Consider the following 13,389-nt stretch of genomic DNA (forward strand, 5'->3'; position numbering starts at 1 on the left):
CAATAACTATTGCGATTTAACGCAATATGAATTAATTTATTTACTGAAATGGCCTCAATAAGCTTCCGTATATTAATGCTTTAATAGAAGCTTTTTGTACTAGAATAATTTGTTTTACAAGGTTTAGATGTTTGCTTCGTACTTTTAAACCCAGCTTAAAATAGAACTCTTTCGTAAAATTCCAGGGCCAGATGCACCTGATCCATTATCATATCGAGTCACAATTGGTTTGTATTTTTATGATGTCAACTGTTACAACGGATGTGACATTTGACTTTTTTGTCGTAATTTAGGCGCCCTAAACATGATCCAAGTTCGTAACAACAAAAGGAAGCAATTATATCACATCTGTTTGACTAAAAATATCCATACAATCAATGCATACGAAATTTAGTTACACGTATATTTATGAATTTATTTTGTGAGTACACATGTATTATAGATTCTTCGATTCTTTGATTTGTTTAATTGGGATATTTCCGTTGATTTTGATTAGAAATTAAGAAAGTTGAAAAGATAACCCGGATTGCATTTTCATTAAATATATACATTTACATAATCTTTACGGTTTAATTAATCAGGCTGGTTGAAAAATAATATTACTTTATCATTAACTTAACAAACTTTTTGGTTTAAAGTTTGCTTAATTGTCTTCGAAAATATTTGTAGCTTTATCTTTTATTGCATGTTTTAGTACACGTGTTTTATTTATATGTTCACGAAAAAAAGTGTATTCAAGCAACCTGTATTTTTTCAATTTAATTAGACATTATTCTAACGCTAAAAAAGTATTGCAATTCTAAAAAGATTCATATGATTGAAGAAAGCATATAATCAAGAAATTCAATCAATAATGGGTTTTTTTTTTCATTTGACAAGACTTTTAAAAAATTATACATCAGTACATGTACTATATAACTGAAGCAAAATTATGTAATATGTTTAATTTCCACACAGTTGTATTGTTACCAAAACAAAACGTAGTGTACTTTAAGTATGTGAACAATTGTTAAAACATGCACCAAAATACTACATTTCTATGAATATATTTATATCTGGTATGTCAAACTCTCTATGGCAAAAGGGAATTTTTCCTTTTCATATTAATTGAAATTGGTCCCAAAATAAACCTGACTTTTGCAAAATGGTTTACAAATTTATGACTAGAAATGTTAACATTTTCACTGCCAAAAATAGGCTCAGCTTTAATTTGTCAATATAGAGGGAAAATAAAAAGACGACGCCCACTACGCTCTTGTCTTTTCAAAGGTGCAAAATATGAATAAATAAATCTTAAGCAGCGTAAAACCATGCAATAACAAATGTAAAAGGGTCACATACTTGATAGACAGGTCAACAAATTTATTTCATTACTCTGTGTTTTGGCATTATGTCATAAATCAGATACCGCTTGTAAATAAATGATCGCATGAGATTTGACTTATTCTATGGAAAAGGACATCAAATTTAATTTATTGTGGTTGGTTGCAGTTTGACGTGAAAATGATCGTTGAAACCCAAGAGAAAAAATCCGCATTGCAAATTGTACGCATAGGTCGAAGTTAATGAATTTCGTTTAGGTGTCAAATTTTCCTATCGATGTATTGCAACCTTTCTCATCACTTAATGTTTCCGCAGTGTGCTTCCTTGTCGAATCAAAAAGGCAGCTTGGAAGTGTCGTTCATTTTATGGGCGTTAGGTCAAAAATGTAGGTTTGAATTTGTGAGTAACGAATTTCAATGACATGCAAACTTATTTCCCGATTTGATTTGGAAACAATAATAAATTCATTAATTTTTTTAAATTTTCACAACAAGTGGTAAACCTTTTAGAAGAATAAAAAAATGACTATAATAAAAACATACAATTGTAATATACTAGTTTCAGCAAAAAATTCGATAGATTTTTATATACGGTAAATTTTGTATTTGAATGATATTTATTAAATAAACAAATTACGATAAAGATTAACATTCAGTTAAATAAGATGGAAATTAAAATTGGTGTTTAACAATTTGATAGTTTCTAGAAAATAGCTTACAGTACTTTTGCTTTTATTATCCATTTACAAACTTTAAGAAATAACTGAATTTCAGTTTTCTGAATATGACACTTTTGGCAATCTGCAACAGCAATTACAAATTCAGACTGACGCTTGATAAACTAATGTACTTGCTATTTGTCGTATTGTGTAAGTGATATAGATGATGTTGTTGTTTTGGAATAATAATTAGGTAATAATTCTAATTCATTTTTGATTGATAAAAACTCAATCATAATTCAAAATAAACCTTGACCTTTTTCACCTGATTTGAATTAAGATTAAATCATTTGTATTCTTAGTTAAACTTCTCGGTATTTTAATATTTAATCATAGAATTTTTATGTTTTTGTCCTCATGTTTCTTCTATTCTCATTTTTTGTTGTTGAATATAAGAAAATTTAATGATTTTTTAAAATTGTTTTTGCAATACTTAAAAAATATAGGAAATACTATAAAATGCTTTAAAATATAAAGTTACTTGACCCATTTGCAGATGTGTAAATGACGTGATAAATAATCCTAGGTGTTGTGATTATAAATGCCTGGGATTGACTTTAAAGATTCCCACTGTTTGACGTTATGATGTTTCTTAACGTTTCAACCTCAACTATTGATTAATTTTTTAAATTATCTTTTGTTATTCAAGATTATTCCATCCGTCAGTGTCATGTTAACATTTAAGACACTTATTTTCCATATATTCAAGAAACGTGATACTACGGGAGCTATATACCTCTTCTTTGTGTGTGTCTTACTGCTCTTACGACTTCTGCATCACACTATGAATCACATTGTAAGGTGAGCGAGTTTCAAAATACAGTTGCACAATTTCTGTACCTTTTCTTGAGAAGTCATGCCACGTAGAAGGCTAGACACAAATATTATGACCCTATTAATTCTTTTTTTAAGTTGGAGTTTTCATATCAGATATAAAGCAGTAATAGAAATCCCTCTATACATTTTTTTTTAAAATTACAAACCTTTAATTATTATAATTATTCACCCACCAAACAAAAGCTCATTATTCTTACTCTATCATACACTTAAATATTTGCTTTACATATATCATCATCTTAACCATCACAAAAAAAGTAATATGGATACCTATTCCTGGCAGTGGTCTTAAAAAAATTATAGCACGTATGTGGTCACACAGTACGATGTTTATAGAGATAGCAGTAAAAAGTTGTGCACTTACTTTGGACCTATTTCTTTTATCTTCAAATACAGCCACTAAAATATCTGATATCCAAAAGTGGTTGCCTTTGATTTTTTTCCAATAAAATAGCAAGCAAATCATTTTACGGGCATAGTCTGGATGTTCAATGGATTTGCTATGGCAAGTGACGTAGCAACATGCAGTAGAAAAATGTCCTCTAACTTTTTGAATAGATAGTGCATATCAAAGCTATTACTACCAGCACCTTTACACATTTACTTTACTCCCAAAGATCTTTTTGTCTAAAAGTTTCACTTATGAGCCAAAATTAATCACCTAACACCTACGGACGAATTTCAAACACCCCGACGTGTATAAAAAAAATGTAACAAAATTTAACGACATATCATATAATATTTACCTACGAATTTGACTTTTTTTTGTATATATGTGATCAAAAAAACCAAATAGTTCATCAGATTATCAACTATATAAAAACGAAGTGGGGTGATTGAAATGTTTTGCAGCAGCATCATGACATCATTAAGTTCAGTTGGATCTAGTTCAGTTGGATAAGGAATGTAGAAACTGATTTCTTATACTTAAACAGGGCGTGACAAGGCGAAACTATACAAAGACCACAGTCATCACAAATGAATCTCATGTATAGCACATATGAGGATCATATGATTTGTCATATATGTTTCATATTCGATTTGATGCCCTTTTTATGATCTCATATGAAATCATTGATCCACATATCATTCATCCCCTTTATGTATATATGTTTGCATATATTTCATGTGTGGCAAAATTGCCCTTGTAGTTTGAGTGACCAGTGCTGCATAAGAGAGAAACAGGTTAAAGTCATTCAAATGACGAACTTCTGTAAAGGGTATGTAGATGACTAATACATCACACAAAAACGATGCTTTCTTTTAAAATATGATTAAAGGAATAGGCGTAACAAAATGCTGAAGTGCTTGCTGCTAAAAAAAGAAATATGTCACTTAATTTCCTGTCTGTTGATATCTGTGTTTGAAACTGTCGTGAAATTATCAAGATAAACTATTGTTACGACAAGCATAAAGTTTTTGATAACTTGTAAGTCAAAATCCCTTCCTGTTATTTCTATATTAATTGACATTTTAAAATGTGCAAGATTGATTTACTTACAATGTGTCACGGTGTTTGGTCTAAATCTGTACTTAGTGCATTGATCACTAACCGTTTAACTTTTACATAAATATCATTTTAAAGGTATATTTTGATAGCTTTACATAAATTTTGATACAATTTGTATGTCAATTTCTTTCATTAAAACGGTAAGATAAACTTTACAAATGATATATTTTGTCAAAGTAATTTGAAAAAGAGAAGTTTTACAGACTACTTTTTTGGCTGTTTCGAATAAGAAAAGAGAACAAATTATCGTGTTTTCGTTTTTTCTGATCGCGTCACAAATGTACAGATAATCTGACACATGTATGTATCAGAATCTAGCAAAAAAATGGTTACGAAATCGACTATTGCTCTGCCATACAAATTTTTGACAAAATAGTATGTAGTCGGTAACTCGTAAGGAAGTTGGTAAAATTCGAAAAATTTACACCTCGGTTATTTTAAGGATTAATGAATGGACTGATTAAAATTAATAAATTCTTAATCTTTGCCTTAAAAAGTTACCGTGAGTTCCAATCATTTGTGCATCTGGGCTATTTTAAAAGTGTTTTGTCTATTTGCGACCAAAATCTATTCTGATTTTTAGATCAAATTATAGATTTGAACAGGATTACTTATGTAATTTAGGACTTATATCTGTGCCTTTCTAAAATGCTTCACGTACATCAATTCAATTACTTAAAAGATTAGATGTTGAAATAAAATATAATCATATCGATAACACTATTAATGACATTAAGTATTTTAAACATAAATGTTAACTATTTTAAGCACAGGTCATTGGTTAAGGTTGGACAAGACACACTGCGGTTGCTTTGGGTGATATGTGCTAATATTCTTCATTTACATAATAGCGTCACCAAAAGAAAGAGAAAAGCAAGCATTTGTTTTATATGTCGATTCAAATTCATTTATTACAGCTATTAACACGTTTTTATATTTATTTTTTAATGAAAGATAGGTTATATGTGACAAAATGAAATTCTTTTGTTCGAAAGGGTACACAGTTCTAAATAAATCAGTGAGAACTCGACTATTATCTACTACTTCCCATCAATTATTCCACTAGACCGAGTAAATGTGTCGTCCAAAGAACTTTCACAATAATGACCCTAGCTGTTGTAAACAATTCATTAACATTGGACTTCATCGAAAATGCACATCCCTGTTGTAATGGTCCTAAACAATAGCAAACATAAAAACAAAACCAGAGCGTAGTTTTATATAGACTTCTAAATGGAAAAGGAAATTTCAAATTTTCCACAGTTTCATCTAAAGACAATAAGCTTAAAATTTCCTTTAAAATACATTTAAACAATACTGGTAACAATTCACCCATACAATAAACAATTAACAGCGTTTTTATGGTGGATATGATACCCGAGCTGCAATTCTTTGTATCCATCCCAACACTCGTTTTTCTGTTCTTTTAAATACATGTATTTTGACACATCTGTACTGACAATTATTATTGTGTTAATTCTCCACTACAACAAGTCGTGTGAGTGTGGCCCACATTGCAGCTAATAAAGGTTGAATTATCTACAGTAAATCTCACATAAACGCATACTTATTAATAAATTATTCTAATCCTAGCTGCTGGAATATGTTGCGGGTTATTTTTGCAAAAATAAGTGTTCATATTATCATACTAAGTAAGACTTAACGATGGTTTAGACCCAACGATTGTGGTTTGGGGTTATTTATAACATAAAAATGCTTCTTTATGGTTAATAGTAAGTAATCAGAAAATATTATAATATTCATAATGAATTTTATCGAATAGTTATGACTTCCTACTTTTAAATAAATGTTTTATAATTTATTTTGCAGCTTTTTTTTTATTTTTAGCGTTGTAATTTCATACTTAGTTATAAAAAACAATACATTTTGCGGCAATTTTATGTTTAAAAAAACCAGAACGTATTTTTCAATATTTGGCGTAAAAAAAATGATAAAAGAGCAACAAACTTGTATTAATATTAATTAATTATTTATCAATAAGCTTTTAATGTACCGTAAATAATGACCCATAGATGTCCTTTTATTATCAGTAATGAATGAAAGGAATATTATTTTTTCTTGAGGATCATTTTCACTTTGTTAAATATTATTATTAGTATATCGTCACTTTCTGTATATGTTCGAATGTAATTAAATGTCGATACTCATTGGACTTACGGTAAACGGCAGATGTACTGGAGTTTAAAACATGAACAGTAAAATATTCCCATCATTAAGCGACAGTTTGATTAACTCCAATACGTTTCCAGAATAAAGCAAAGCTATTTATCAGCACTCTGTGGAGTCTTGGGTTTGATCTGTACGAGCTTAAAAATACAGTGAGGAAACATACTCTTGACACAGAGAAGTGCAAAGTCAACGTGCTAATAAAATAATCATATAATGACTTGAGGTGGAAACCAGTTCCTTTAAAACTTGATTAAGGACTATGTTTACGTGAACTGAATACGATTCTGGTCTTATTTAAGTGTGCTCTTGTAATGCAGTTGCACTTTATCATTAACCCGTCCCATCCATTTCAATGGTATATTCTGATAGCTTACGTTATACATGTTCATGTCTGCGTAATTACCTCTCTCTCTCTCTGCATGGTATATAATTCAGACAATGAAGAAAAAAAATGATTGATCTGACTGTGTCAGTATTAAAATTCAGGAGAATATAAGTCAAGACAATCCACATAATGTTCAATCATTGTCCATAGAAACAGTTTACATTCAAACATAAATTCTAAACTAAAAAAAAAGTATTTACAAATGTTTGTTTTTAAATGTCCTTGTGTACATAGGAGATGTACACCGCGGGGTCTTTAAAATAATGCATTACTGTTTCTCCTTCCTAATCCTATATAATATGCCTAGTGTCACAATAGTTAAAAAAGTCACCTGCTTTTTTTTTTATCTTTGTACAAAATTAGTCGCTCATTTATCAAACGCTTTTCCGGTGTCAAAATAAACGGACTATAAACTTGTGTGACCACACACTTATAAATTCATCTATGTCAGAGCTTTTAACATATAAATAAGTTGTTTCTATTTAACTTCTGTTTTATTGCAGTCTCGTCAAATTGCAACATACATTGTTGATATAAGGCAATGCGGAAAAACAGGAAAAAAGACGTTTTGAAAAGAAAGGGGTATGGTTGCACAAACAGATTAAAGTAGTCACATACGCCCGGTCTATCGTTTTAACTTGTATTTATCTGTCTACGTGTTAACGCAATTTAGGAGACCCTATATTTGAAAAACACCAAGAAGGGATGAGAATATGTTCCATTAACAAATAAAAGAAGCCATATTCTTCAAGAGTTATAACTTTAAGGTGGAATTTCCATGTTTCCACTACATACTTCAGAGTGAAAATGATAAAGATCTGATGTAAAATGGTCCTTGTGTTTGCTTGTTAAATACCTGCATAAATATCTTTTATAACAAACAAATTTAAAATCAAAAAGACTATTAACACTCAGTTATAGTAAAATTAGATTAAGAGGGATAACTCCATATTAATGTAAATGTAAGAATGTTACACAAGGAATGTAAATCATTTGATGATATTTAATTATGTTTAATATGTAGCGATAACAGTAAATTTTTGTTGAAAACGAACGTTATTGGAATGCATTTTGTAATTGTAGGCAATGTCAATCATTGAATGTATGTCACAATAAAATCAAACCTAAAAGTAAAAAATTTATCTATCTGTGGTTGCGATGACCTCAAGAATAAAGGGTTAGGTGGATTGTATTATTCTAATCAGACACGCTAAATGCAAGCGATCAAGTATCAAAAACCAAAATATTTTTTTTACAAAATTCCCCATACATGATTAGAAATTCTTTGAGTTTAATTAATGACAAGTAAGTAAAGTGTCATATTCTTCATTTTGTTAAGATTCTCTATATGATTTTCTTACAACGCCTGGAATTTATCAATTCAAAACTACTACATCCACAGCAGTATATGCTAGAAGTATTTAGGAGACGTAACACGATTTAAAATTCAATCTTACGGATTATTTTTAATTATTGTGTAAAATAACTTTTTCAGACTTTGGTTAATTGTTACAAAAACTTTTCCTATATTTCGACAACTGTTTTAAGAACGTTTTAAATTCCGTGCAGCCTTAATCCCGACTGATGCACAGTCAAAGATGGACAGCTAATCTTTTAATTGGCTTCTGTTTATGTTAATTGGCACTTCATCTGTCATCCTATTAATCCTTTTACGTACCTGCTTCTAGATTATCATAATTTACTCAGTAGCTGTTTGATAATTGATTTCCTTACATCTGTACATATTATGTTGATCCTTCAATGTGTTGTTCATTGTTGACTATAATGTAAACGTACTACATTTGGCTTTGTATTGTATCCTAGTAATGCAGCTTCCGCTAAATCAAGTACATTGTACATTGCTAAATGCCATCCATATATGCATAAGAATAGTTACATTCAGGAATACGCTTATTCAAATCTACCCAAATTATTCAAAAACTAATGTTCGCCAAATATCGATCACCCCAAATATAGTACGTTTACAGTATACGATTTTGAATGGTAAATCGTCAGTTGGACCTTTGGTGCTGATACATTTCAAACTCACGTTAAAAGTTTATTCCATGCAAACTCTAGATAAAAGTCTGAAAACTTATTTGCGTGTTGGCTTGTTGGAGGTTTCAGCTGGGTCCAACAACAGGAAAATAATCTAAGGGCTGGCCCAGTATTAGTCCTGTATACTGGAGAGAGCACCACCCCTTACGAGATATGTAAGTATTTTATTTGAGTAAATATTACATTGTCTTTAAAAGAGCAGTTATTCTTATGTAAATCATAAAAGTTATATTACACGATGACAGATAAAATTTTGTTAAAAACAACACCATGTCCTTATCATCACATCAAATATTTATGATTTATGTATTTGTTGCGTTTGAATATCCTATCACTGCATATAAGATTGTTTTTCGCATGTGACTTGTGTACAGATGTTTTAGAATTGCTTTTGATTTCTTGATCCTTTTGAAGTAAACAGCTCAAATATGTTCATCTAATGCAGAGTTCCAAACTACGTTTCCTAAAAACGTCTGTTTAACTTCTGTTTCGTGGGCAACGCTTGTTGTGTTACTTGTCCTGTTTTGCCTTGTTTCCATACACTGATCTGCATTCTACAAGTACAAATATGAATCAAGTATGCGTCAATGAAAATAATAAACAAATTAAAGGATTAGATAGAATGTAAGCTCAAAATATTTACAGTTTAAAGCAATTGCAAAGATTTAACCAGTTTTGTTGTTAAATTTCAAGAAACTAGCGAAATAGAGAAAATTGGTTTTTATATAAAATAAACCAAAGTTAAGTTTTTTTGTTTCAAATAATGATTGTTAAGAAATAAACAAAGTGGCTTGTGACAAACAACAAACTATTTTGATTTCTGTAAATCTCTGCCAAATTACATTAAGAATTTATTCTTACAATGAAAATACCCAAGTAAGCCTTTCAAAACAATTAAAAAGAGAACGTATGAAGTTTTAAATTTTGAGCTCAAATATCTTGTATGTGTAATCACAAATTTACTAGGTTTTTTATATATTATATTCCTACTTGTGAAGATTCCATCGTCTTTTTCGCTTTAATTTTCAAAGACATCATTTTTATAATCGTTATGAAACATCCAACTGTGATGAAAAAACAAATAACTATTGGCACAACAAACTCTGAAATATATTGACATGAACTGTTCTTGAAACGTAGCATTCTTGATGGGCATTCTTTTACACACATTCCATTGTGTATTGCGTAATCCTTTTCTAGCATTATTCCAACACATTCTATGATACTAATGCAGTCAGAGCCATTAACTACCATCATAAAAGGACAGAACGAAAAACATTCTCTAGGAATAGTGGCACCAAAAGCTTTCCAAAGGTAAGGAGCATGTTTAGGACATTCTTGCACACACGTTTTGTTGAACACATACAAATCATGAGGGCAAGACCAAATGCACTTTGTTCCATATAATTTTTTTCCCTCGGGACATCCATGTCCACAAACTCTTCCTTTGGGGGTATCCTTGATAAATGGATGGTTTGTACATTTTTCATGAAGCTTACAAACTCCGTCAACAATCACTCTGTTATTGGGACACTTTGTTTTGCAAATTTTAGTCTCCTCAAAAGCAATATGCTGGCCTGCACACGAATTGGTACAGAGATATCCATTTGAGGTGGAATAGTAATGTCGACTATGGGTTGGACACGATTGAACACATGATCCATTTTCAATGAATTGGTTTTCTGCTGGACATCTTTTATCGCATTTGTTGTGAAAAGTTATGACAAGGTCTTTTGGGCATTTTGCATTACATCTATTTGTAGTGACATCAACTAGTTTACGTGAAGGTGGACATGTTTTAACACAATGTTGTTCATACAAAAGCAAACTATTGGGGCAAACGTCATAGCAAGAATCATCCATTTGGTAAGCATGTGTTGGACACTTCTGAACACAGTATTTTTTCGACGGTGTGTCTCCATTTGCAAAGTATTTCAAGGAATGAGATAAAGGGCACTTGATTACACAGATATTGCGATAAACAAATGCCTCCGTGGGACAAATTTCAACACAAACATTAAAATACAAGTACATATCATGGCATCTTGCGGTGCATTCCTTTGTGTTGTTGTTTATCAGTTTTCTGTACCTTGGACATGTTTCCACACATTCCCGTCCGTCAATATAAAATTGCTGTGGACATTTATCTAAGCATAATTTCTCACTTTGTAATTTGTAAGAAGAATTCGGACAAATACTAACGCAAAAATTTCTAATTTGTCCTGTATAATTATTTTGGGTGTATATCAAATGTGTCTGTGGACACTTTCTGACACACGTATTTTGTAACTGTAACATCTTATCAGGACAAAAGGACATGCATGTTCTATTATACAGAACGGTGTTGTTTGGGCATACATCTGTACATCGAAGTTCTGTTGCAATCACATATTGAAAAGGGTATGGACAATCATATACACATTTTTCCTGCAGATGATAGGTTGTTTTTGGACATTCTGTGACGCATCTAAAGTAAAACCCGAACATATTCTTGGGACATGTCTCGAGACAGTAGTAGTTAGTTTCTGTGGTGTAACTAAAGTAGCTTAGTCGTGTCTTTGTTGTGTTGGTATAATGATATGATAGTGATCCATAGCACATATTCAAACACACTGGTCCTGCTTGGTATTTCGCCATATCAGGACATTTTTCCACACATAAATTATTCACTGATAATTTTGGACAGCCTGCTACGCATTCATAAAACGACATTTTTTTCATCGCAAATTTTTGTGAAAATGGACACATCGAATCACATGTTTTGTTGTACAGGTATAAAGCATCAACTGGACAAGTTGAAGTACAAATTGATGACTGCTTCACAACATAAACAGGACAAACCGCCACACAATAATATTTTTCCAGATAAAACAATTCACGTTTTGTCAGATGATACGGCATATCGCCAGAACAGTTCTTCACACAAGTTTTGTTAAATTGGTATTTAGCAGTAGCTGGACATGTCGTGACACATTTATTCTGAAAGTATAAATAAGGACACTTTTCTACACATTCATAATATAATCCTGATTGATATAATATTCCGTTGTAATAAAAAGCACCCTTTTCCTTTTCAATAACAAATTGAGCAGTTTCAGGACATTCTGAATAGCACGTTTGGTTGAAAGTATAGAGAAAATCTTTTGGACAATTACCATAACATATTTTGGTATTATTAAATAGAAAGAAGCTTAAAGGACAAGATGAGATGCATTTCCTGAAATGTTGTATGTGATACATTTTGTCACCCGTACATTCATTTTTACACAAACCACCATGAGCGAAGAATGGAATGGGACACTCAACAACGCATGTGAAATTTAATGTTTTATACTCCAATCCACAGTCACGGACACAAACTAAGTCAGACTGATTCAAAGAAACATCTGTTCGATATCGTAATGCTGTCGAATATATGTAAGGATGTGTTGTTGGGCAACTTGAAAGACAGCTGCCGTTATGGAGAATAGTCTGCTTTGGACACTTAGTAGTACATCTATTCTGGTACAGAACTAGATTAACGCAGTGATTGGTGCACATCAAAATTTCATTGAACTTTGATGAATGAAGATAAACAAGTCTATTGCTATCTGGGCATGTTCTTCTGCATGTATTATTGTACAAGTATAGTCCGTTGTTACTACACGATAGTTCACATGTAAAATTATTCACGTGGGTGTATATTGGGCATTTCCTCTGACACCAAGTAAAAAATGGTGTATTCAGATGATAGTTGTACGGTTCGGGGCACTCCTTGTGACAAGTCTTTTCAGCAGAGAAGCAGTTTTCCTCACAATCTCCAGTGGTAATGAAATTTGCTTCTTTGGGACACCTCTCCAAACACGTAGAATTGAAATTAAATGTATGGTGTGGACACAGTTCTGTACATTGAAACTTATAGCAATAGTTTTTACAAATTCCAACAGGACATGATGTAACTTCATTCTCCTTTACACACAGGTTTGCGAAGCCATTAGATATCGACATTTTGAACGGTGGACAACGGCTAACGCATTCGTTATTGTTCAGATAATAGGAAGAAGAACAGTTTCTGAACTGTGACAAAATTCCTGAGGATACTCTTATTTTTTGTGGACTTTGCTACAACAAGAAAAGAATAAACGCTTTAAATAAACATAATATTAAACAAATCTGTCATTTTTTGACAAGAAGGCTAACGTTTTCATTATAAACATTGTGTAAAAAATAAAATCAAAAACAAAATTGTGAACAATAGCGGTTATCGTCGATAAAATTAATCACATAGGATTTAGCTTACCATTAACAGAAGAAAAACAACGATTAGTTTTATATAAACCATTTTGTCAGCCTCTAAGAATACTAAGCAATACCGCGACGATAGAGTTT

General features: G+C 31.3%; 1 protein-coding gene across 1 annotated transcript; it reads right to left on the reverse strand.

The window, feature by feature from the left end:
• Positions 1 to 9,232: 9,232 nt before the first annotated feature.
• LOC128185792 (proprotein convertase subtilisin/kexin type 5-like) lies at positions 9,233 to 13,386 on the reverse strand. Its single transcript, XM_052855455.1, has 3 exons — positions 13,301 to 13,386; positions 10,012 to 13,122; positions 9,233 to 9,575 (listed from the first exon to the last, which is right to left on the reverse strand). The coding sequence occupies exons 1-3, from the start codon at positions 13,340 to 13,342 to the stop codon at positions 9,444 to 9,446; spliced, it is 3,285 nt and encodes a 1,094-aa protein (XP_052711415.1). The 5' UTR covers positions 13,343 to 13,386; the 3' UTR covers positions 9,233 to 9,443.
• Positions 13,387 to 13,389: the final 3 nt, after the last annotated feature.

This window comes from Crassostrea angulata, chromosome 5 (genome assembly GCF_025612915.1).
Source record: "Crassostrea angulata isolate pt1a10 chromosome 5, ASM2561291v2, whole genome shotgun sequence".
Classification (NCBI taxonomy): Eukaryota; Metazoa; Mollusca; class Bivalvia; order Ostreida; family Ostreidae; genus Magallana; species Magallana angulata.